The sequence below is a fragment of the Labrus bergylta genome, chromosome 5 (assembly GCF_963930695.1).
Source record: "Labrus bergylta chromosome 5, fLabBer1.1, whole genome shotgun sequence".
Classification (NCBI taxonomy): Eukaryota; Metazoa; Chordata; class Actinopteri; order Labriformes; family Labridae; genus Labrus; species Labrus bergylta.
The window spans coordinates 19,604,587-19,631,947 of NC_089199.1; the positions used below are offsets into that span (position 1 = coordinate 19,604,587).

General features: G+C 40.8%; 1 protein-coding gene across 4 annotated transcripts in view; it reads right to left on the reverse strand.

Moving 5' to 3' along the window:
• Nucleotides 1–1,967: 1,967 nt before the first annotated feature.
• The window catches only part of ephb2b (eph receptor B2b), a 165,250-nt gene continuing 139,856 nt past the window's right edge, over nt 1,968–27,361 (reverse strand). The window contains exons 8-16 of one of the 4 annotated variants that reach the window (XM_020643414.3): nt 26,775–26,883; nt 25,339–25,403; nt 22,988–23,101; nt 22,598–22,845; nt 14,220–14,435; nt 12,752–12,901; nt 10,941–11,134; nt 9,919–10,074; nt 1,968–6,758 (exon numbers count right to left, since the gene is read on the reverse strand). In XM_020643414.3, coding sequence (XP_020499070.1) covers nt 6,650–6,758; nt 9,919–10,074; nt 10,941–11,134; nt 12,752–12,901; nt 14,220–14,435; nt 22,598–22,845; nt 22,988–23,101; nt 25,339–25,403; nt 26,775–26,883 — 1,361 coding nt within the window. In that variant the 3' untranslated portion in view covers nt 1,968–6,649. Of the gene's footprint in view, nt 6,759–9,918; nt 10,075–10,940; nt 11,135–12,751; nt 12,902–14,219; nt 14,436–22,597; nt 22,846–22,987; nt 23,111–25,338; nt 25,407–26,774; nt 26,884–27,361 lie in introns of all 4 variants that reach the window. The other 3 variants (XM_020643413.3, XM_065955069.1, XM_065955068.1) reach the window with 3 other exon arrangements.

Here is a 27,361-nt window from a genome sequence, read left to right on the forward strand (position 1 = left end):
ATCTAACCGAGTGTATTTATTTGATTTCTAGTCAAAAAAAAATACTTACTCTTATTTTAATCCACACTCACCTGACAAACCCAGATAATAATCTTACTTAAAGAACAAAAACACAAAAACAAGGCCTGAATAGCTTATAATAAGTAAATAAAAAAATCTGCCAATAGGTCGAGATATTTTTATTGTTGAGTTGCTTGAAATGAGACATACTATCTAAATTAGATCATCTTATTTCAAGAAACTCCACAATAAAATTAGCTTAACCTATTGGCAGATTTGTTTTTGTTCTTACTAACAGTTCAGGCCTCATTTAATGCTTTTCGCCGCTTGAACAACGATTTTATCCAACAGGTCTTGTCAGGTGAATGTGTCTTATAATAAGTGTAATTAAATATTTTTGAAAAAATATTAGACATAGCACTTCCTTTTGAACTGAGGCTTTATTACGGCTATAAATGGGTAGGCTACCCCCTGAAATTAAATATGTAGGCCTTACCCTTTCTGTCTTTATTTACTATAATTTAGACTTAAAACAGTGAAATATGTGATGAATCTGAATTACAGGTAGCTCTAATATTACAAAAACAGGCTACAAAATTCAAATATACTCTTAAACAGAGAGGTCGGCTTGATGCTACATTAGCCTGTTTAGCTCTGCCACAGCAGCTAGCTTTAGCATCAATGTAGCTCACTTTTTAATTTAACTGCACTCAACCAGGTGTCAGTTTCTTATCTGAAATTACTTAAACAGGATGGCAGCTCATTGAATTTGTATTTCAAAAATGAAACCAGGGAAAATAAACACCTTGGGAGATGAGCTTTAGATTAAAGCTAAACAGCAGCTAGCTTAAAGTTGATGCAGTTTTCTCAGAGGCACACGGTGCAGTAATCTTCCTGCCACAGTTAATTATAGTCCACAAATTACTCAGCCAAATAGAGGTTAAAAAATTAAGAATTTAAGAAAACATTTTAACGTTAAATATACATATTCATGACGTAACATTCACATAAAAGCTTTGGCTACACAGTCAGAGAGGAAATAAACCAAATGTGACCAAGAATGAAGACTGCACCTAAATCATAATTTTACTTTTCCATAACAAAGTAAAATTTAGGATAAGATCTGATGTATGTCTCATCTATGTCTCCTAGACAAAAAATGAGGACTAAGACCAAAAGGAGATTTTTGTCAGATTCTCATTCTCATTTGTCTTACAGACGATCCTGAGATATAAAACGATTGGTCTCACTGTGAGTCCTGCGTGAGGTCTCTAATATTTCTTAGTTATCTCATTCCAAGATTTGAGCTAAAAGAAAAATGAGACTCCAGCAAGCTCTCAAATGTCTCTTAAAATGGAGGTTTAGTCTACAGTCCAAGATCTCTGAATTGTCTTACATTTGTCACATTTAAAGATCTCAACTGAGAAAAAGATGAAAATACTGTAAGTGAGAGGAGTTTAAGTTCTTAAAATCGTCTAATAGTTGTCTCATAGTTCTCAGCAAAGAGTCGGATTAGACAAGTACGAGACGCAGTCCATGTTCTTCAAAGCTTTAAGCTTGTCTCGTTCATAGATCTGGGCGTGTGACGATCTGAAATTAGAATCAGTTTGATCTCAACAAGAAAACACCTCGGCTTTAATTTTATGATGCGTAACAGCCTCCCCAACAATTAGCACATGCATAGGCTACTCTTCTACAAGTCTTTAAAAGTAAAATCTAATATATTATCTAGTTTAACAAAACAAACTCAAAACCGATATAGTTTAGGTTGCTTGTAACATAATGAGAAAAGTTTTGGTCGCACAGCTTTCACTTAAAACCATACAGAATAACATTTGTTCAATAATGATTATTTTAAACTCAAACATTTAAAAATAAAAACATCAACACCTACATCTTTCTCTTAAAATATAAAAAGACAAAATTGTTGCTGTAAACAACAAAACCATGAAACCACACCTCACAGCTTTATAACAGATCTTATTTTTTATTGAGGAGAGTCAAGTTGGGCTTTCCATTTTTAGAAAATAAACCAATGACAATATTACAAATAATGAAATTGTTACATCATTCACAGGGTTACAGTCAATATACATTTATACAGAATTACAGGATCTCCCACATCAGTCACAGTGGTCTGAACCGGCACTGCTCTGTAACGTGGGCTTTAAAGGAAGGAGGGAGGGGGGGGGGGGGGAACACTTGAAGAGTCCCCGTCTGTAATTTAGCCAACAGCCAGAGTGGTAGTGGGAGACGACAGAGGGGGGCTTCAGGGGGTAACAGAGGGGAACACTGGGTCATTTAGGGGAATTCAGTGGTACGAAAGTTTGTCCAACAGACGGAGAGACACAGGTTTGTTTTAAGCAGCAGCAGCCAGCATTTGTCCATCATCAGCCTCTGCCTGCTGCAGCATTCACCGGCTCTCTCTGCACCTGAAAAAAAAAAAAAAAAAAGCCCCTCCAACATGCTACATTTGACCACCACAGCAGTAGAGGGCGCTCTGGCACTGCGGACTGTGCCTCACTTAAACAGGAGCCATTTTCTGTCTTCCACATCAGGAGGCATACCTCTCGCTCTGCCCATGCTGTGGCTGGGCGGCGTTCAAACACAGCCCGGTGGGTACACGCTGGCCCGGCTTGTGTTTATGCACACTCTCATGTAACAGTAACACTGAGACTTAACCGTTTTCCTCTGTCCTTCAAAAATTGGCACACGGTGAGGGCAGGGTTGAGAGTGTGTGTGTGTGTGTGTTTTTTCCCTGCTTCACTGATGTAAGAGGAGAAAGTACAGAGTGTTTTGCTTAAAGTTGGAGTACTCACATGTTGTGTGAAACCAATAGGACTGTCACAAACCGCAATGCATCTACTACAATTTCCAGAGGAAAGCTGTAAAAAAGTTATTTTACTCAAGAGGCTGGAGTGTGTGGATGGCATATTTTTGGTGCCGTAAAACTTCCCATTAAAACTGCATCTGAAAAAAAGTTCAATAATACTTCTTCTCAGTGGGAAATGAATGAAGCTGCTCTAGAAGGGGAGGCGACATAAAAGGGTAAAAAATTACTTTCTATAAATACTAATCTTGAGTCCCAGAAATCCAATATTCATATAGTGTACAGTAACTGCACCAATATCCTTTGGAAACCATTGACAGTGGTCATGGGAATTTTGCTTAAATGAAACATTTGAGACTCATTTCAGAGAGTTTATAAAGGAATAATCGCAGCGTATATTTTTGAAATACGCCCAAATTAAAAACTGGATCCAGATGAAGTGTGAACTTAATACTATACATTTTTTTTTATAGTAAAATGTTGGACAACAGGGCTCTGTTTGGTGTGAAGAAAGCAGCCAGTCTCCTGTTAGAAAGTGATCCAGAACCACTTGAGACACTCGACATAAGTGCGTCAATTTCTCCTCCTGATGTAACTGCTCAGCTTGAACTTCAACAATACACCCTCTTTCTCTTTCTGTGCCGAGAAAATCAGGAGATAAATAAATACTTCATGCGGTGCTTCAAACCCTTTTCAAACTCCTTCAGATGAAATTTAAAAAAACAACAAAGTAACACTGTCAGAGAGCACGGACTGGATGCAGCATTGACTGAACTTCTGCAGGATTTTATGTCCAACAGTGTCTGCCCACCCAGTTTGAGGTACTTCCTTGTATCTGAGTTCAAGGATAATTGCTCGATTAATAACTCAAACTCTTGGCAGCGTGCGTGGACAAGCGTCTGAACGAGCTTTAATGGGGCTGGAGCAGAAACTCACAATCCCTGTGTATGCTTGAGATTAATTTCTTTAAGTGTTTTTCCTGACGAAGGAGTATTCCCAGCGCCGTGACGAGAGGTACAGCCTCGGCCTCGGATAAGACATAAAACTGATGAGCTGTTAAGTATTAAGAAATGGAAAAGGGAAGACAGTGTTGAGCTTAGTTGAAAAAAGCAAACTGCATGTTGGCATCAGTGGCATTTAGGTCACAGAGTCACTCCTCGTTCGTCTCTCAGCTATGACTAACAGCTCATGATTCTCCTCCTCCAGCCTCATATGTTACAAAAATTCTTTCTGATGTGTCAGTGCAGATGAAAATAACCGAGGAGGGGATTATGGAGCAGAAAAAGAAGAGAAAAATCTCTCCATCTCTGGCTTTGAATTCTCTGGACAGCCAGGGATAAATAAAAGTAGGATGACAAGACTGCAGTAACTGAGGTTTCTCACTTTCTTTCTTTCTTTTTTTTTTTTTTTTTAACCAGGGTTTTTGGTGCTGAAGCCACTAAAAACTCTGAGGATTTGGTTAAAATGGAAGCATTGTCCGGTCTGCAGGAGTCTTTTTAAAGACAAGACAACACACAACTGCTGCACTGATGAATGTCAGCTCGCCCGCTGCTGCAGATGCTTTGAAACTTGCCGAGACGGAGCGAGACAACTGCAGAAGTCCGACAGGGGTGAGATCAGTGAGAGCGGCAGACAGGTGGTGGGCAGGCGTGTGTGTGTGTGTGTGTGTGTTTGTGATCAAGGGGAGTGAAAGGGGAATCAGCGCCCCGGACAGAGCGGCTGTGATCGGGGTGCAGCCGCCCCGCTGTGACCGGACACTTCTTACCGATGGCTCACAGCTGGACGTCCATGTCTGCCTGTCAGGTCGGGGAGCTCTGCGCCGCTGGTATCAGTTAATGGCTGTGTACATAAACCCACCATCTCCAGGGAATCACTGCAATGCTACAAACTCCATGTTGCCCCCCACAACCATTACACCAGGATACCAACGATGACACAATGATGGACAGCTCCTGGTCATAGACACACAGACAGAACAATGCATATACCGTCTGCAAAATGAAAAACAAAGCCTGCTCGGTTTGTCTACATGGTCGAGTGCACCAACATGTATCATGTTTTAAAAAATAAACTTCTAAGCGTTGATGGAAGATCCAGAGTGTTTTTTTTTGTTTTTTTTTGGAGTCAAACAGTAGACTCAGTGCAGGAAAATAAAAGTGGTAACAATAACATTTCAATAACATCCATACAGACATTGCAAAAATATAACACATAGCATTCTTGTTTTTCCTTGAACAAATGCCTGATTGTAAAGTCTATTCATGACGGCGTGTTTGTGTGAGAGTGTGTGTGATATCAAAACTTTAATACTTTCAACATAAAATCTCCAAAAGGAAAAAAAAAAAAACTGGAAGAAGAAGAAGAAAGGGTGAATATAATGCAGCCACATTATACTCTGTAAAGTGTGTCAAACTCAAGCTCTCACCAAACAGAGTTGCAGTAAATTGCAGCAAATCAAAGCACTGTGAAATTAAGCACTCACTCAGCATGCTATCAAAGACGCGTCCCGACGCATCGGGAGCTGCTGCCGCTCTCCGTGCGAACGTGTGCACAGGAGATGAACGAGGATGAGGACGCGCTGTATGAACGCGATGTAAACAGTAGAACCTGTTTCTTTTGGTGTGACTCTACGTAGGAGGTTGTTGTTTTATTTGTAGTTTCACACAGTAAGGGAAGAAAACTGAAGGTACCAACAGTGTGATCCTCCCTGTAGTCACTTCTTCTCCTCTTTGAATCTTTTTCTTTTTTGTTTTCTGTTTTGAGTCTTTGCGTTTTATGGCAGGTCAGGTGCGTTTGATATGTACAGTACAGGATCATGATCGGGGGTTGCAAAAAAATCAGAGATTTTCTATTAGGCAAGGTGTGAGCGTGTAAAGGTCAAAATAAAAACAAAATTGTCGTTTCGATCGCAGTGAGAGGAAGCATGGTGAGACGGAATCTTCATCACAGAAATTCACACAATATAGAAAATTACTTGCAATGATGAAAAACTTTTTTTTCTTACTCTTTTTCTGGATTTCACCGTGTGAATTGTCACTTTGAATGATTTTTGACATCAGTCCATGTCAAAAGAAATAGTCCCTTGTATGGTTTTTAATTTATTTTCTCTCCTGGGGGGAACAGATTGGAGTGCACGTAGGGTCCATCGGCCTCTTCAACACTCGCTGCTGTTTCCTCCGGACGTCCAAAATTAGACCTGGCAGAGACGATATCCACATCGCGTCGAGGATGGCCTTCACTTCCTTGTTTCTTTATTTTTTTTGTTGCCCTTTTAAAGGGTAGCTTTCCTACTCAGTCCGTCTAGTTTACAACCTTATAATCATCTATAAATTTAGATAAACTCCTCGCCTTTTACTCAGTTTTTCATTTTTTTTTATGTCTTTAGAAAATTCTTTACAAAATTATCAGAACAAACAAACCAAAAAAAGAAAAAAAAATGAAAATGAAAGTCCAACATCAAATGAAAAACTGGTGGAAGATTGAAGAATGTGTTGCTGGTCACTTCTAACCTCCTGTGTTTCTAGCTCCAGAGGTGGGTCCGGCTGTGGGGACCGCGCTTTATGGACTTCCGCTTCCACGACTCCCCACAGCTGATCCCGAGGATGGAGGGAGAGTCAGGGTGAAGGGGTAAGAGGAGGAGGAGGAGGAGAGAGGGAGCGGGGGGATGATTGGTAGTCTGGAGGGAAGACCAGACACACTGTAACTGCCAAAAAAAAAAACATCCACTCCATCCTCCGCAACCCAGAGCCCTGCATCCCCAACAGCCTTTTCTTTTTTTTTCTTTTTTTATAATCTCCCCCCTCTGCTGTGCTCGGAGGGTCAGACCTCCACAGACGTGATCTGGTTCATCTGTGCCCGCATCATCTGGACGCTGTTCAGGATCTTCTTTTGATGACCCGCTAACGTCACTCCCACCCTCAGGATGTCACTGCGGGGAGAGAGAAGCAGATGTCATGCCAACGTTAGAACATCTATCGTCTTTATCTAGAACAAGTTTACAACATAAACATCAGAATCCCATATGGAAGCAGAAGAAGATGATTGGCAGGAAACAGCGACGGTAGATGTAAACTGATGGCATTAAACTGCTTGAATTTTATACACTGTATTAATCCCAGACTGAAATTCTGGCTCAACACGCTGTTATTTAGAGACATGCTTCTCACACAAACAGAATCTGTGGACGTGCATTAGTGGAGAGATGTCAGAGTGGGGCTGCTACACACTGCAACGCAGGGAGCTGCTGGAGGTTCGATGCCTTGCTCAAGGGTACATTGGCAGGACTCGGGAAATGCCCTGGCACCTCTCCAGCTACCAGACCAACTTCCATATTATTGTCCGCATCGGGACTTGAACCGGCGACCCTCCAGTCCCCACCCCTTCAGACTGAGCTTCTGCCGCCCCCGACTACAGATGTCAAACATCGTCATTTAACCAATAAAAAGCTGCGTTCACAAAACTCTGTGAGTCTTGAAAGCTTTTATAATCACAGAGAATGTTAGAATATCTCTTTAATGTCTTTATCTACGACTTGTTTTACTGATGTTGCTTCACTCCAATTCAAATCCGTTTTTAAGACTTTTTTAAAGAAAGATGTACACAACCTTTGCAGCACATATCGTCGGTGTTTTCTAAATATCATGAGGGACTCAGAGGCTTTCATTCCCATTATGATGATGATTTTAAATTATCACCTGGAGAAGACATCTGGCTTATAGCGTTGTGATTGTGATTGATTAAAAACTATCTTCTTCCTCACTTTTGCTGTTTTTGTACTGCCCTGCTCCCACATGATGCGTACATAACTACCTCCTTTATCTTTAGTTTCTATTGTCCCAAGTTTAAAAATGTTTTTACTTAACCTGCAAGTCACATGATAATCAATGTTTGCCCCCGCGAACCATTCCCTGTATTTTTAATCTTGAAGCTGAATTTACTTGAACTTGCTTTTCCACATCTTCTTCCTCTTCTCTCTTTCAGTCACAATTTGTCATTTTGTTTGTTATACGCTGCTGTAAATATCACGATTCGTCACATCAACAAGTAAATCCAAGATGATTGAAAATCATAAAACAACGACTAAAAGAATTCAGATGTGTCTCGGTCAAAGTGCCTTCTAAAATGTAAGACCTCTCACAGTTAAAAGAGACGACTTTTTAAGACTTTTTTTTACCCTCTGTCATTTACTCCCAGCTAAACAAACGCTTAGAATAACAATTGAACAACATTTCATTGATGCTAACACCGTTGTAGACCCAGTGTTCGCTGCAGAAGTTATAGGTTATATCTAAATAATCTGCAGGTAATATTTTGTATAAAGGTCTTGGCAATCAAGTTAATTAATCGAGTTTCTATTTCGATTACATTTTGGATTCCCACAACTGTTTCTTTTTGCCCCACAAAGAAACAGTTTTCTCACTGTCCTAACACTGCTGTTCTCTGACCCACTGCGGCGCTCTACATCATTTATTTTGGCTCACTTTGTTGAATGGACGGAGAAATTCTTCCCTCCTAATTCTGAATCCCAACAGCAATCAGGTTTATTGGATTACACATCACCATCTGTATTGTTCAAAGAATCCAAGCTCCACTTCTCCGCGGGTTAATCTGTTCAGAGACAGGAAACGACAGTCTATCTGTTTTCTCCACAGAGGGAGTTCTTAACATGATTAGATCTGAAGTAGTGAGACTTTTGTCTCTGTGTAGACCAGCTCAGCGATCACAATATAACATTGTTTGGTGACAATCTTTAAAGTGAGGTCAAACAGAGGCCTGATAAACACATGGCGTAGAATAAAGAGCGCCGTCGGGGCTGCGAGCTATTGTGCGTTCTGTTCAGTCTTATTACTGCAACATTACCTTGGTCTAATTATATGCAGTGCACCGAGCTGCTTTTATTGAGGGCCAGAGGCCGAGTCTGGTGTTTGTCCAGGTTTAAAGACTGAGAGGGAGCGACAATGATTCCCTCAACAATCAGGTGAAAAACTTCTGCATGGATTTTTTAGTTTCATATTTTATTGAATCCACTGTAGCTGATTAAGATGTGTATCTTTGAGTGTTTGCCTTTCTTTCTAATCATTGTTCTGTCTGAGCTAATTTCTCAAAGATTACGCTCCCATCAACACGCGTGCTTGCCAGATGTTGGCATCCTGGAATGTACCAAGTAAGGCTTCATGATGGGGGAGGACAGGTCTGGGTTAGGATGGTCATTGTTCATTTTTAAAGCTTCTGTGAGGAACTTAACATGCTGCTGATCCTGTCCTGTACAAGTGTAGGTTTTATTTATTTTTTTATCTTGGGTGGATGGAGTAGGAAATAGGGGAGAATAATTAGGGATTGACATGCAGATAAAGAGTCGCAGTTTGGGCTTAAGCCTCTGTACATGTCGCGTGGCCTAACCGCTGGGCCATCTGCACCCTTAAGTAGGTTTTTAAAAAAAAAATATAAACAGAACTCATCTTGCATTCTGTAAGCGATCACAAATATCCTTCATGGTGAATCTCTGCTGAGGAAACTGTAAATAAAGGCTGTTTCTGCAGCATGTTGTCACTCACTTTGTGTGACACTTACCCTGCTGCAGAGCTTTGAGGCATCAATAAAGACGAGGTAGATATAATCAGTCATCTTCCTGATGGTCTTGTTGTTTACTTTTGTAGGACATTTAAAGGCATCAGTATACATTTCAGTCTGTTTAATAACCAGCGGAAAACTCCTCACAGGAACTCAAGCTTGACTTATTGAACATTTTAAAGACTAAATTAAAAGATTTTTGTCATATTTAAAAAGTCTGTTTAACTTGGTAATGATGTGGTTTGAACCTGGAAGGTTATAAAATTCTTGTTTTGTTAGATCCGCTTGATAACCCTTTTTTAAAGTGGGGTTTCCTCTGTTTTATAATTTTGCCATTTGATGCTGAGAAAAAGTCAAGCAGCTCCAGAGCAAAGTTCCCAAACCTTTATTTAATCTAAATAACCCCAAACTACGGTTTAAAATCCTGATTTACAGAGATACACATGATGGAAAAACCCTGCTTGATGCGATGTTTTGTCTCATCTTTCTCCAGAATGGAAGGAATCATCAGCACTTACTCCATGGTCATCTGGGACACCACGTCGAATGTAGAAAAGTCAGCGTTGGCGAAGTTGTCTTTGTACTGGCCCATCTTGATGGCGTCCAGCCACTCGTCCACGGTGCTGAAGCTGGAGAAGTCGGGGATGCTGCGGTCCAGGAGGGGGAGGTGAACACTGAGGGAGACACAAGCAGAGGAACGTTAAAGAGTAATGATGATACGAACTGGCAGCTCCGACATCCCTGACAGGCCGGACCACCTGCGTTTGATTCAAATATGAATGATTACATTACATTCAGACAGAACTTTAGAGAATCCCCCTGGCCTTCTTCGAGAACCAATACTTTCCAAAGTGATTCCTCGTAAAGTGAATTTTCCAAATGAAGTGATGGCCTTCAGGGAGCCAATATACCCACTCAGTGTCTGTGGAAAATCTGGCCCTGGATCCTCCACACACCGCAAATGAAAGTACAGACAGTGGATAATGGAAATCAGTAAAAGCCAGTCACTCAGAGGAAACTAACACCCAGAGCAGAAACGCTTTCAATTGTTTTGTTTTGAAACTTGCAAAAATCTGCTACAAACCAGGTTTCGCCCGGAGCGTTTTTTAGTGGGAAGGTTTTGATCTATCAAACCAAAAGGCTTTAATTTACATAACCGCCCGGCGCCAGGAGAAACAAGAGACACTTGTGTTTGGAAGAAAAGTCAACTGTGCTATGGATGGCACTGCAGCAGGAGCAGGAATTTCCATTTTACAAAGAGGAAAAGGTTTGCGTTAAGAGAATAAGTTGCACAATATTTTTCTAGATGTTATCCACATCAATGTCAAACGAAGCTCCAACCCAAAGATCTGTGTTGTGGGGACGCCTTCAGAGACAAAAATAAACCCACATGCAGATACCACACTGAGAGAAAAGAGCACACACTTTCAACTATTTATACCAAATGTTATGACTGCAAGTAATACCAGCAGACAAAGGGAATGTAAGTCAAAACATTTTAAAACAAATTCCTCCGTTAATCTCTCCCTCCCTGACTCACCCAGAAGACAGCGGGGTCATGGCCTTCAGCGTGTTGGGATTGCGGATCATCTTGTCCAGGTTGTTCACGATCTGGCTGAACTTGGGCCGGTTGTTGCGGTCCTTCTGCCAGCAGTCCAGCATGAGCTGGTGCAGCGCGCTGGGACAGTCCATGGGCGGGGGCAGCCGGTAGTCCTGCTCTATGGCGTTGATGACCTGCAGGGGGAGACACAGATCTCTAAGGGTTGCTTTGAGGCTCTACAGAGAGGAAGATCGATTGATGGACAGGAGAAGTTGTACGGTTTAGTTTGAAAGGAGAGAACTCAAGTGCTGTATTAATATGATAATGTATCTGTCTGCGTTTATCCCTTCAGATCTCATGGTTTGACATCACCTTCAATTGGTTATCATGCTTGGCTGAGAGGGGGAAATAACTGCCACAAGGTCATTTTGTAACCGGGCTCCATTTTTTGAAAAGTTAAAGGTCACAAAACTGTGTCACACAAAAAAAGTGAACCAAGTGTCACACATTTCTAGAAGAATTGGAAAAGTATGTTCTCTTTTTACCTTGACTGAATTGGATTAGAAGTATAATGTGGTGCAAAATAAATACACTCAGTTATATACCTTCAAAACGTGAAACCTGATTTTACAGACAGCACTTGAACAAATGCACAAAATGAGTTACTTTCCAGGACTGATCCACTCCACTTTTTTTAAAACCTCCCCTCAGGTTATAAAGATGTCATGAGTACATAAAAAGTGTTTGGATAAGCTTCTAAATATAATCCACATTCACAAAGACTGTCCAATATGAAGTAATTACTGGCAGAAATGTGATCTCCCTCTTGATGAACATTCAATAAGTTCCTCTCAGCACGAAAGCAGCTGCTACACTCGTCAAACCTGCTGCATTATCATTCACACAATAAATGTACAAAATACATATATACTGTATGTGTGCACAAATCAGCATGTGAGCTCTCGACGTGCAGAGTTGTTAAACACCAGTTGGGTCGTAACGAACGTAAACCTTATTCCAGGAACTTGTCCTGTCTGCAAGCGGTGACCTCATCTGTTGGCCTTTACAAAGTATTTAATGCTCTCTCTCTCTCTTCGTCACACCACATTAAAGCTGCGTCTGACTCAGGCTCGGGGATGTTGTTGGCCAGGAGGGCACACAGAAGAGAGACAACCTGGAGGACACTTGTGACGAGGACGCACAACCACCCCCCCCCCCGGCTCATTATCGGGGGGCCATTAAAGGAGCTCCATTCAAACCCAGATTAATCTCATTCATGAGGCCCTCTGAACGAGCACCCCGATGGAGCAGAAACACTATCTGGAGCTGCTAATAAGATAACCGGTGAGCTCCTCAGTCCCTCTTAGCACATTAGTGTTCTCACTTTCAATTTGAAACTATTTTCATTATCTCTCCCCCCCCCCCCACCCCCCCTCGTAATTTGTTCACTCCTCGGCTCACCCAGAGGGAGAGAGGGAAATGGAGGCTCCAGTCAAGAGCAGAGACTGTCCACCGAGCTCTTTCGGTGCATTTCAAATGATCTGATTATGTCTCTGCGGTGACTGCGGGGGAATTTTCATATATAAAAAGAAAAAAGAAAACCCTGAGTGAAAGCTGCTGTTAAGCTAAGAGAAAGCAGATACGATGACAAAACGTATCTCTGAGGAGTCTGAGGCTGGAGTGAAACTCAGGAGACAAAAAATAAGAATCTATGTGTGTGCAGTGAGGCTTTGTTTTAAAATATGTAAAAGGGGAACATTTTTTACTCATGTGAGATTTAAAAAATAACTAAAGGGAGCTTAAATACATACATCCTGATTGGTCATGTCCCAGTACGGCCGCTCTCCGTAGGACATGACTTCCCACATGACGATGCCGTAGCTCCACACATCGCTAGCCGAGGTGAACTTCCTGTACTGGATGGCTTCGGGTGCAGTCCATCGGATAGGAATCTTCCCTCCCTGTGAAACACAAAAGGGCACAACCTCAGCGAGTGGAAGCGAGACGGAAACCCGACCGTCACAGTGTCCTGACTCCAGAGAGAGACACCGTTCACAGCAACAATGTCAGACAGTAACCCAAACTGGGAGGGGGATAAAACAAAACCCCCTGGGAGCAACGTGTGGAACATGAAATACAGGAGGAGGAGGAACAGGTGAAGGAGCGATGTTTGTCTGGATAGAGAAGCAGAGTGAATGTGCACTACACCGTGCGTCAAACTGGGGATGAATGAAATCAACTGGGATCACTCTGGTCATGTCAGATAGTATCAGACAAGCTCTCCTTTATAATGAATACATATTACATGTACTGTTTGACCTTAATTCTGTCATGAAGGCAGGTCTAAGGATCAGAGTTCTTCCCTCTCTTCCACAGTTCAGGAATTTGATTTCTAGCCACTTTGTTTCAAATAGTAACTGTTTGTAATGGATCTGAGTGTTTGTTGTCTTTTTGCTTGTTTTATTGTGCTTGTAATCTCGACTGGAGGGAAACCTGAGTGTCCTTTCGAGAATAAATAAAGGTTTGAATTGAATTGAATTGAAAGTCTTCTTCACATTCTTATGTTAGGATTCTTTTACAGACATAAATGTCTAAACTTCTTTGTACACATTCAGACTAAATCTGATAGTACGGTAAAAGTCACTAATTCTTTAATTTCATTTATTTATGGCTGGTAAATTCTGAATATTTCGGCGACATTCTGAAAAAAAAAAAAAAAAATATGGGATTGGAAACTTAATTTTCCCACTTCTCTCAGGTCTGGAAGTATTGAGCAGATCCTAAATCTAGCTCCTGTTACCTTAAAAACAGTCAAAAGTAAATGCAGACTTTTGTATTTTTTGTGTCTTTTATAAAAACAGGAACAGTTACTCCTGAAATAATGTTGTTAATGTTCTATGTTTTGTCTTTTTCATCAACAAAAACTAAAATTTTGCTGAAAAAAAAGGTTAATAAAACTCAATTAAATCAAAGAGTTTCTGCAGCATTGTTTATTTATTGTTTCTATTATTACAGCTACGAGGTCAGACATATAGAAAGATAATTCTCATGACTACATCACTTAAAATGTATTTAAATTAAATGCCTCATATCTGGTTATTTCTAATTCTGTGAAAAAATAAAGGGGCAAAACTTTGGATGAACATATTTTTCTCTATACTCTTCTTTTGATGCTAATCCAGGCCTCATATTTACTTTAATCTAAATCCACTTTTTCCAGAGATTTAAGCCCCCCTGCAAGGCATCTAAGACTTCAAGGACTGGAATGTTTCTCCTTACCAGAGCGCTGGTGTATGTCGGGTCTGAAGTATCATCCTCCAGGAAGCGCGAGAGGCCGAAGTCGGACACCTTGCACACCAGGTTGCTGTTGACCAGGATGTTGCGAGCAGCCAAGTCGCGGTGCACATAGTTCATGTCGGCCAGGTACTTCATGCCTGAGGCGATGCCGCGCAGCATCCCCACCAGCTGGATGACGGTGAACTGCCCGTCGTTTTGCTGCGAAACACACAGAAGATAAGTTACAGTAACTTAAAACATATGGATCACTTTTTTGAACATTTGATCTGAGGGGATGAATAGAAGCAGAATGGTTACACTAGTGGAAATTATATCCACAGTTCATCATGTGGAAACGTTCAATTGTTTATTTAAATCATCTGTCGTACATTTTTAACAACACCATGCAAATTAGTTTTCAAATTTAGAAAGTCAATACTGACTAACTAATATTCCCTTTAGTTAGTAAAAAATAATGATTACAGACATCTTTAATAAAACATTTTTAAAAAGTTTAAAATAACTGTTCGTACATTTAAGGAGTTACATTTAAGCTGTAGAAATGATTTCTTCATTCTCTCACCATTCAAAATTACATCACAATCATTTTTTATTTATAACAAATCAAGTCAAAATCAATGAGTTTTAATCAAGTTTCAAATATTTTGACTTTTGAAAATAATAATTGTTGATCTTAAGTTTTAAAATAATTTTCAAGTGAGAAATAAATTGTTCTTATCTTTAATTTAAATTGCTACTCTTCAAAGTACTAACATTGTAGACATCCTACTGCTGACGACTGCCCTGATGAAGACCTGAGTTGGATACAACATGTCGACCTTTATTTGTTTGCCATGTTAAATAAAGTCTAAATCCTACAGTAAGCCTGTAACTGTATTTTAAAGGAGAGCTGCAGAGTACAATTAATTTTTTAACCTATGCAATTATTAATTTATTTACTTACATACACATTCATCAACAAATCGAAATATAGATCAATGTAAATGTGCCAGAATTAGCACAAAATCTACATTTCATCTGTAGTCCTATTGACAAAAAATAAGACACATCTACATTTACATTAACAGTGACAGGAGAGTTTTAAATACAAAATGGACACATTTGTTTCACAAGCAATAACAGACATTACATAAAAGCAGCTAGTGAAAAATGCAGAATGAGCCAGAAACCTGCAGAGACTGGTTTGTTTTTAACCAATATTTGAGTTTTCTTTTAAAGGTGAAGTAGTCATCACACTCCCTGATATGCACCAACAGACTTTTTAGTTATTTTTGGACCATTTTGGATGGGCCAGCTGAAGAGAGACAGGAAGGAGTGGGAGATGACATGCAGCAAGCGGCTGAGATCGGATAAGAACCCCGGGCCGCTGCTATGAGGACTATACCGTCCGTACATGGGACGATGCTCTAACCACGGATCAAAACCGGTGCCCCTGCAATTTCTTCTAACACACTGTTTAAATATTTAATGGACTTTCTAAAAATTGCACAAGGTGACTCATGCAGGAATCTGCTGTCAATGTTTACATACATTTTAGCCAAGGAAGTATCATGAATCTTAATATTCTATTTTTAGGCAATGGTTCCAAAAGACAGTGACCGTGTAAGTGTTCTGACTTTATATCAGAGTAAAAGGAACATAGAGGGAATCAGCTTGTTTCATGTTTCAAAAACTAAATGAACATCATCAGAATTCAAAAGATGCTAACATACTATTTAAGACTCTTTACACACTGGCTTCATGAGAAAATATTTTTTTTAAACTCCTCCTGCATTAAAGAAATGTGGCATTAATAATATAAAATTCCCATGTAACTCTTTTAGTGTAATAATAATAATTTAATTTAGACATGTCTACCTGTAACCAAACCCACATGTGTCTGAAGTAGAGAAGTTACTTTGTGGTGTAAGTTTCTCTGCAGAGGCCCTGAAGGACACTATCAGGGAGGTTCTGGTCGGGCTGAACTGGCCTCTGCAGGGCCGGGTGGGGGGCTAAGCCGGGGTCTGGCTGCCTGTCTACAGCTGTTCCCCTCCTCAGTTTGGTGAGGGCTTTACCACATGCATGCAGAGCGTCTGGAGCAGTGCCGCAGCTGTGCCTCCAACTGTGCACACCTGCACTCTCCCCCCCACCACCCACCACGCCGCCCGGAGAACAGAAGATTCCAGAGAAAGGAGCACGGGGACGGGTGTGGGCAGACGGACAGACCCAGGGAGGTGGTGGTGGTGGGGGTGGTGGTGGGAGTGGGGTTGGAAGGACACAGCCATATTAACAGTCTGCATGACCGCTCCACCAGCCTATTTCTCCCTCAAACACTTTGCTGCTCATTAGCCCAGCGGATGCTTCTCCTCGACTCAAGCTGCTCCTCCTCGTGTACCGCAGCAATTAAGCAGAATGCATAATTCATGAAAACCTTTCTCAGAATTACACATGGACACCTAATCTGTACTGTGTTTGCACAAACTTTAATTGGGAGGATTCCTCCAAAGTCTCAAGGGTCAGTTAAGTGGAAAAAATATCCAAAACTGTGAAAAACTGTGTAAATAAAGAACTAGCATCATTTGTTTTTATCAAAATAATGTTCTAGAAACTTGCTTAGCTCTGATTGACAAATAATCAATTTCATATCTTTCTCTACCACTTATTTTTTTTCTAAAAAGAATCACAATCTCCAGCCTTTGTACTAGACTCCTGAAAGCTGGCTTCATATGTGTGAGTCCATTCCAAAATGGCGGCCACCACCGACAGGCTTCAGAAGTCCGCTTTAGAAACCAGTGTGTGACGTCCATATAGTCTACAGATAGGTCCCTTACATTGTTGATGCCAATATGAATAAAAGCCTTCAATATAATCTGAAAAGAAATCAATGCATGGATTTGATACTGTAATTCATTTTTACTCATTTTAATCATCATGTTAAGTTAAGTAATGTGACAGTCCTGATCAACAACAGTGCAGTGCTACAGTCTGGGTGAGTAATAAAATGAGTGCTCATAAAATATCATTGATTTGTGGCTTTTGACACCAATTCTTCTTTTTTTCGATGTGGAATCGGACAGGTATCTCGCTATCAGCGGAACTGAGTTGTCTGCAAGCACGGCACTACACCGAGGCGAGAGGGCGCTATAGCCCCATCATATCAAATCAAATTAAATCAACTTTATTTAAATAGCACTTTAAACACAACATTGATTGATCCAAAGTGCTGAACATTGCAGAAACAAAGCATTAAAAAGTAACAGACAAGAATAACAACAATTAAAAAATATGTTTTAAGGCGAGTTTTGTCTGGGGGTAAAGAGTTCCATAGTTTTGGTCCTGCAATAGAAAAGGCCCGATCCCCATTGCACCTTGTCCTCAATCTAGGCAGTGACAGAAGGTTTTGTGTAGATGACCTAAGATCTCTCACCGGTTTATATGGGGATAGGAGTTCTGAGAGGTAGGCAGGGGCAAGTCCATTTAATGCCTTAAACACAGCCAGAAGTATTTTAAAATCATAAATCTGTCTAGCCCCGGTAAAGCCCCGTCACGAATTTTGGTAGTTTTGCTTTCTTTTTTTAAACAAACTGGAAAAATAGCACCCTAACATATTAGTCAAGCTCCCCCTCAGCACTGGGAGAAAAAAAAACCTGCCGCCGTCCCTGGTTGTCCGAGTCAGAATGGGTACATGGAAGGAGAAATCATTCCTTGAACATCCCCAGCCCTTTCTGCAGGAGGCAGCAGGGGAGACAATCCTTCAGCAGGCAGCACACAGTTCACACTGCAGCCACCATTCTCCCCAACCATCCACACTGATCACCTCACAGAGACACAAACCACATTCAGAGACTCTGACACATCAGCAGTCGTTACCACGAGGTGCCGCACAGCTTCACTGTTGTTTTGGATACAACGTGCTGTCAAATATGTTTAACAAACATCGACAGGAACGCAAACAGCTTCACTATGAGATCAGATTCCAGAAAGAGCTGATGCTTTGTGTCTCAGAGGGCGGCGGGGGCGGGTGTGGGGTTGTGGTGGGGGGACCTGTGTGAACTGAAGCTGTCTTCTTCTAAAGGAGGGTTTTGGTGTAAGCTTGCGGCAGAACACCTAAACTGTCTGTCAGAGTGGGGATTCCACTTTTCCAATATTGTTAAATATTTCTACAAATGTCTGTAATTATAGGAATTTACATCAATTAAACCGTTCTTCTGAGATTTGTACTTGTTGGATATTATTTACTGTTTTCACACCAACACTCACAACTATATATTTAATATGACACTGTAATAATGTATTGTTTCTCCAATGGGGGTCGAGTGACCCTAGGGGAGCGTTTGAGAACTGCAGGAGGTTCTTTAGTCCTTTTAGTCTGGCATCATTCATGAAATTATTGGAACACTTTATAAAAATGAACCATATTTCGTACTATAAAGATGTAACATCGATGTAATGGACCTTAGTCAAACTGTCAGCTGTCCCCACAAACTGAATCAGGCTCAAAGTGGTTTTGTTGGTTTCAAAGTTGGCTCTTGTTGGTTTTGTTTGTTGGTTTTCATTCTCGAAGAGGCAGTGTCAGTACTTTATGATGGACATATATTAAACTTATGGATTTTTAGTTTAATGCTGCGGCTGGAAACAAAAAGACAGAAAAAAGACAGAAGTGAAAAGCCAAAGAAGAGTCTAGAAAATTCCAAATTCTTAAATCTTCCTTTTTTGGTGGAGAAATTATCCAGCTGTTCAGCGAAGCCAGCCCACCATGTTTGTTTTTTAGTAATTCAGACCCTAGAGCACTAGAGCTGTGTTTCCTTTTAATGGCATTTTATGATATAAAAGTATTTTGCAATAGTCAATGGTAAGGTTAAAGGAAGTGCATTATTGAGAAAAGTTTGAGAACCACTGCTGTGATGCACAACAAAGGACGACATCCTTGTTTACTTCAGGCAAGCCCGTGGCTAAATAACAATTTGGCATTCTTCAGTGGCATAAGCTTTGTGTCTCATTAAATAAATAAATTAGTTCATTTTACATCAACTTAATGAAAACTAAATATAAACTGTTTTTGGCAAAAGCCAAGGATGAATGATTCTCATTCATCTCCAATTTCCAGAAATCAACGGCTCTTTTCATTCATCCCATAATGAGAGCCATCAGTGATGATAAAAGTTTACTAAATAGTCGTATCAGGAAAAAAAAAGTTTGTTTTTAAGTTCACTAACATCCCCAGACAGATGGTAGAGGGCCGTGTGACATCTCATCTAATATCCAGCCTCATTTTTTAACGTCTGACATCTCATTTAAAGTCCTGCAAAGTATCTGAATTATTTATGGCGGTTGTAAATGGGAGAGCATGACCGGTTCTCTGTAATATCCTCCTCTGGTTAGATTATGAAAATTAAAAATCCAGTGAACTTCTGAGCGCTGCATATTTCTTGTCAGGGAGTCGGTGTGGGGGATGGGTGTGTGTGTGTGTGTGTGTGTGTGTGCGTGCGTGTGTGTGTGTGTGTGTGGGGGGGGGGGGGGGTGCGTACAGTATATGCAGTACCGCCTCATCAGCAGACGAGTACAATGAATGTAACGCACCAACAAGAGAAACATCAAAGACACATGAGAGCACAACACTGTCACTATAAGACTGTGTTGAATTATGATGTAAAAATATGAAATATAAGGAGAAAAACTTTAATAACCATTAAACTTCCAATGAAAGCCAATCCCAATTTAAGGCCTTTTACTAGACCAGTGTCGCCGCACATTTTGACAAATCAAGGCAGGTCTCAATCGGAGGCCCCGTTACATTAAAAAATAAGGAGAATAAAATAAGACAGACAGAATGTGAGCAGTGAGCAGGATGATCTGATAAAGACTTCAGAAATGTTAACCCGAGAGGAGGAACGGGGACTATTCTGCTCGCTATGTTGGCATTAGAGACGGAAAATAAATAATTTTTAAGATTCATTTTTGGGATTTTTATGCCTATATTGTAGAGATAGGACGGTGGATAGAGTCATAAATCAGGGAAAGAGAGAGTAGGGAACGACATGCAGGGAAAGGAGCCACAGGTGGGATTTGAACCTGGGCGACCCACTTGGAGGACTATAACCTCTGTATATGGGGTACGCGCACTAACCACTGTGCCACCAGGGCCCCCGACCAGCACCACTCTCATTTGAAATGTAATGCTTTAAATTAAAAGACGTTCTTATATGTTTACACCGCTCCCATCTTTGCTGTGCACACGTTCTGTGCATAAATAATTAAAAGACCATCTCGTCCCAAATAAAGGAAGGGTCATTTCATAGATTGATATAAATAAAAGCCTGGACTACTAGTAGAAGTTTTACAGTAAAGTCATGTGGTAAAGAAATATCCAGTCAGTGTTTAAAGGGAGGCAGGATTACATAAGGTGAGAACTCCTCTATGGAAGTCACAGTTGACATTAAACCAGCGACACAGGAGGGACCGTGTGAATATGAATGTTTATCTGGAGCAGGATTACTGTGCAGGAGTTTATAAACCGTGTCAATTTTGTGGACAAATATGTGTGTACAGCTAAGATTTTGTGTGTGCAACAAGGATTTAAATCCGTGTTTGTCAGGTGTTTTTAAAAACTTAAGTTACCGACGCCTGCAGGATTAATCCCTCCTACATAAACACCCCCGGAGTGTGATTTTCACCTACACGGAGATGCAACAGTGGTTTCAAACTGTTGTATCACGTCTTTAATGGCAACCAACTGTCAGCTGTAGTTTAAATTAATGTTACTTCTCTGAGTTGGCAGAAGAAAAACAAAGTCTCCGCAGTTGTTACTAAAATGCTGTTTGGATGAAAGCTTGTCTTCAGTTTGTGGCAGGTAACCAGCAGCTCTGTCAGTTTAACAGACACCGAGAAGACAGAAGAGTCCTAAACTCCAATTAAACTTTGAAGATCTTCATGTCTTTACTTTAGGCTTCTCAAAGTAATAGACCAGTGAGCTTCAAGCAGTGAGGCGGATCAACATGTCAACTTGTTAAGCTAACACGTAGCTCAGTGCAGAGCTGCCAACAAAACCTCAAAGTGTAAACCGTTCAATGTTTCAAAATGTTGTCAGATGTGATTTACCAGCAGTCTGTTTTAAATCACCGTTCCACTAATTATGCAATATTTATCTTTATAATTAAAAATGATTGATTTTACATGTACCTGTTGTGTAATATGTCATTAATTCAGAGTTGATGAGAAGATGAGAGTTTTCTTACAGTGAAGATGAACCTTTCTATGTATGGATTGCTGCTTTTAAGACAAAAGTCAAACTTTGTTGGTATTTCGGCCTATGTTTGTGGAGCAAGTTTACTAGACAGAGTGTAAAAACGAATTTCCCCTCGCGGGATCAATAAAGAATCAATTATTATTATTATTAAATTAAATGGACTTGAGCTTGTAAAGAGTTTTTCTAGTCTTCTGACTACTCAAAGCACTTTCACACCGCAGGTCACACACTGATGGTAGAGGCTGCTCTGTAAAGTGACCATCAGAGGAAACTAATCACATTCATATGCCAACGACAAAGCAGCAGGAGCAACTTGGAGTTAAGTGTCTTGCCAAAGGACACATCAACATGTGACTGCAGGAGCTGGGGATCGAACCCCTGACCTGCTGGTGGAGAGACGGCTGACCCACAGCCGCCCCACAGTGAGATTCTACTGAAGAGACTGAATCCATTTTGATAATGTTTGGCAGAATCATATGTTCTGTTTTAATGTGAAAGGACTGTGAATTAATTTATGTAACTAAATGGAAGTTAAATGGAATGTTTAAAAGTTTTAGACCTAATCTCTATCTTTTCAACGAGGAACAAAATGTGGAAACATCTGCGAGGGTTCTACAACCTGTTATTCTTCTGTTATAAAATTTAGTATTTTTTGCATTTTTCTCTGTAAAATATGTTTATGTTTTAACTCTTTAAAGTTTGAACCCTAAGTTGTTTAATGTGATGCCTGCTGCGGGCTATATTGTGGAGAAACTACAAGCTATTTCAGTCCTCCAGCTTCAAATGTAGAGAAAAGTAGCTACGAAAACCAACTTTCAGACAGAAAAATTGTGGCCCCTAATTTTTGACGAGGGTACATTTGACAGTATAAATCTGCAAAACAGTGTTAAGGCTGCTGCTGATCTCCTGCAATGCATGATGGTACATGTAGGCACAGACTTAACGGCTCAGCAAGAAAGACAACTTAGCTTTCTTGGTCAATGCAGCTGAAATGTAAGTTATATTCCTTTAATTTATGACATTTACCTTAAAGAAAAAAATTAAAAATAAATTTGTTTCACATCAAATATTTTCCTTTGGCTGTTTTGTGTTAAATGAGACATGAAAACGATGTAAACAAAATCTGTTTTCTTACTCTGAGGAAGGAGTCCAGCGATCCGTTCTCCATGAACTCAGTGACGATCATGACCGGGCTGCTCTTGGTGACCACGCCCTCCAGGCGGATGACATTAGGATGGTCGAACTGACCCATGATGCTCGCCTCGCTGAGAAAGTCCCGCCTTTGCTTTTCCGTGTAGCCGGACTTTAGAGTTTTAATGGCCACAAACATCTCCCTTTTACCGGGGAGCTTCAGGTTACCGCTGCACACCTCTCCAAACTCTCCTGTGGAGACGTTACGCGGCAGAAAAAAATCATTGATGTGAGGTGATAAACATCTACATGTACTTAAAATCAACTTGTGTATTCAATGTGTTTCATGGTAATATATTGCAGACACGTTTTTTTGCAAAGCTTCCTCCATTACCTGCACCAATGACCTGCTCAATCTTCACACAGGATATATCAATCTCCTTAGCGAACTCCCTCACAGCCTCGTTGGGGTCCTCATATGTGAACGGATCAATATATATCTTCATTCCTGGAGTCACTTGGAAAAAAGGAAAGAGAGGCTATAATATTTAACTCTTGCGGTCACACTCACACTCCTGAGGGCTTCACAGTCAGAAGCGCATCAAAGATCAACTCTCTTTGCATTCATGCATTCCTGTGTGCTTTTAATGCATGTGTGACATTCAAGTGATGAAGGTCAAAGGATGGAGGAGGCGGTGCAGTTACAAATGGTGGTAATGCCTAGTGCCTCATTGATAATGTGCGTAGCAATTCGGACAGAGAGGAAAAAGGTACTCCCAGTCTTCTTAGCTGTGATAAGGCAGGGTAATACATATATCATCTCCACTGAGTCATAGTGCCATTAACACTCAGCAGAGAAACCCAGACCCTATATCAGCATCTCCCAGCTCCACTCCAAGAAATAAATTGGCACTCCTAAGCCCTGATGCCAGGTAAATTGGCTTAAGGTGGCCTTTAAGTGTCCAGGGACTTAAGTGTCCTGAGTTTGAAATCCGATTATTCTTCTCTCACCTCCACATCAGGCCTCAGGCTGTTTTAACGGATAGTGAAATCATGCCTGGGCCAGAGCAAGACGTGCATGCATAAAGTCTCAGAAAAAAACCTGGAACAGTACGCTGAAGAGACAAGATGCAGAGAGGAACAGATGGAGAGAATCTGACCGGGCAAAACGCCACCATTACCAAAATCCTACAATCTCTTCCAAGGCTGAAGTGCTGAAAGACAGACCGCCCTGCTATGACGGCAAAGACCGCCAAAAACAGGGGCTGAAGTCTGGACTGTGACTGGTGTGAGGACAGGATGCACTCAGGACACTTTTGGCTTTTGCTGCTAAAAGCTTTGAAACGCCGACGTCGATAACTTTCACGTTTTACCCCAAATCCAGGAGCGAATCCAGAGGGTGGTCTGAGATAACAAGAGCCCCCTGGAATTATGCTTGGCCACCCCATTAACTATGAAACCCCATCTTCCTGATCAGTGCTGGGACTTGGGTTTTAACCAAGTTATTTGGCTGTGTTGTAGATCAGATTTTGTAACATTTCAGTGTCTCACATTTTGTTTCATGGGGTATTTTAAACTTTTGGAGAACCACCTTCTTTTAGGAATAAACATGGATCATTTATATGTTGCAACTCTAAAATGTTTTTAATCAGAAGACCTTTATGCAGGAATGTAACAACTGCATTGCATCTTAGTATAAGTATTTGATACAGTATGACTACTAGAGGCAGAAATGGTGAATACATCGTCCTGGGATTTAAGCACTGCTTGAAGACCGTACTTTACATTACAAGTACATATGTGTTAGTGTGCACATTTTATTTACATCCATACATAGTAATGTGGTTTTATGATACTGACAGCCTGAAGTTTTAATGATACTCTACATGTAAAGGCCCAATTAAAGACAGAAATTCAAAATTAGCAAAAGCCCTAACCTCTCACACACAGACATTTTTGCTCTGTATTAAACATAAAATTGTGGTTTCACTCATCATAAAATACCAATTCCATTTTAAATCACAAGCTAGACTTTGCTTGGGCATAATCAGAATGAATTGGCTTTTACTGTAAGAGTAAAAGAAAGATGAAAAGGACGGTGCAGAACGATAATTATACCATCAAACAAACAGATTAGGATGGTATCAAAAACTCAAGATGGAAAAATGTAGATCTGCATTTTTCAAATGATTAAGAGAAAGATGGATCAGCTCTAATATTTTGAAGGAGCCAGCTCGTTCTCACAGACTTATTGCAGGATTGTAATTTAAGCTCTATGCTACTGTACTTTATGAAGAGGGAAAAATCATTAAGAGTTCTTCATTCATTCACCAGGTCTTTGAATTTTTCAACAATGGCAAATGACTCATGTGGCATTAGCATGCTAATGGTGTTAACGTGAGTAAAGGCTGACCTATTTCCACTACAATGAATGTGGTTAACTATGAAGTGTGATGGTGCACAGAATGCCCACTGGAGCAGTGCTTCTGATGGAGGTAAAATCTGAGTCAACAACAGGGAAGGGGATTACTCCAAAGCAAGGGGGGGTGGTGGGCAAATGAAGCGGTGTTGAAGCTGGGCCGTAGCCAAGGACACTAGTGTGCAAGGTGGTAGCCATGGAGACAGGTGTGTGAGGCATGAATGAAAGCTGTGGAGATGCCGGTGTGAGACGGTCGTCATGGAGACAGGTGTGTGCGTGGTGGTGCTGAAGGAGGGTGCACAGTGGTGGGGTGGTGGTGTACTCACTGTGGCCGCTGGTGTAGTGCTGCAGTTTGTCGGTGTATTCTGAGTCTGCCCTGTCGAAGCCACGCCTCCTGGGGGAAAGACAAAGAACTCTAGCTCTGGTTCAAAGATAGGGAGCAGGGGAGGGGCAGATTCACACATCAAACACCCCCCCCCCCCCTCCAGGTCTACCCAGATACACCAACCGAGAGATGGAGTGCCAACATTTTATAGAGAAAGAATTCTTCATTTTTCTAGCTGCACAAACCTGTCTTCTTTTTTTGTTTGGCAGCTGCATTGATTGTTTCAAAAATGATGAATATATCTAAAAGAAAAAAAATCTCTATTTCCACTTTATACACCAGAGAGGAGGGTCATTTTAAATCCCTGGTAAGTAGGACATGGTGGGTGCGTAAATATCAATGATTTTCCTGTAGACAGGGCTGATGACGTGGGCTTTTGGGATCTGCTGAATCAATATTAGGGCTCATTATTGACTTTATTTTGCCGATCCAGTACAACAAGGTGTGAGCAAGTCAGCTTTTACAGATTTTACAATTGAGAAAAGAAACCATAAAATATTAGATTTAAATTTCCATATTTGGGGATACCATTTCTTATAGTGTCAGTTTTTGCAATTAACAAAAATAAACTAGACTAAAAAACTAAATATGAATACATAGATTTATCATAGGCTGTTCACACATGAACTGCTGAGATTTCTAGAACACTTCAGAAAGGCTGCTCCTGAAGGTTTCTGCAAATAGTTGGTATACCATTAACGACATACATATATACTTTCTACTAAAAGAATCCATACTCAGAAATGTATCTCACACATTCTTCTTTTTATATTTAAAAAAAAGGATTCAGGAGCTGAGCTTCAGTTTTTAATATGCGTGGGCTCAGTGGGAACCGAAAGTTTATAATGTTGGCAGAGTTACAAACATTTCAGTCTTAGTGAGAGGGAACACCTGCAGAACTTTCATGTTTGTAATGTTGACTTTAAAGTATGAACTCTGCTGCTGACAGACTGGAATGTATTAAGAATTAATATCTTCAAACCCATATGGTTTATCTCCACGACTCATATTTATAGTTTTAATCAGAATGATTGAGTCAAGGCCAGGTTGGCTTAACACGCAAAAGAGCTAAGAGACTTTTGAGTTGCAAAGAAATGTTTTAGAACGCTGAATAAAGAAAAACTAACACAACCAACAAAAAAGAGAGGTGTACAGAAACTGGCAAATCCAGATATTTAGCTGTTATCTTCTTATTGGTGGAAAAATTGATGTGTTAATTTGTGTTCTTGAAAAAGAAAGAAAAAGTTGAGGTCAAGAGAATTGATGCCACTTCTCAAAACTAATGCACAAGGGGGAGGGGGGGTGTATACCTGTACCTGACAGGCTCTTAGGCTTAAAAAAAAAAAAGAGACAGAAAACGGGACAGGACTGACTCACCGGTTACAGACGATGACGATGACGACCACAGCAATGAGGAAGACCAAGCCAGCAGCCGCCGAGCCAATAATAAGAGGAAGCTTCTCCTGAATGCTGGTGTTGTATTCCTCTGTAGAAGGAAGAACGACATTCATAAACAATGCACACACACACACACACACACATACAGTCACACATGCAGAGAAACATATGGGTTAGCATCTGAGCCCCCGCATATGGAGGGAGCAGTGGGTGACAGACACACGGACATATGGCTGGGTGAACCAATGACGAGCTTGGCATCTTGACGGGCTGCACGGACCATTTTCCAAAGCACACTGAATGTGCCGCTCAGATGCCGCGGATACGGACAAATCATCTGGCAGGAAGCGTGTGAAGTGAGCAGAGAGAGCATGTTTTGGGTGAGACCCAGACTGATGAGGCAGCCAAGAGCAGGAACCCAGCTATTGAAAGGGCACAAAGAGGCTGAGACGGACTCTTCTCTGGAGCACCGAAAATTACACACAATCTATCAATATTTTTTTTACAAAAACAATAAACATGCTACTCAGTTCCCTGCAGAGTTCTGTGCTTCTGGAAAACATTAA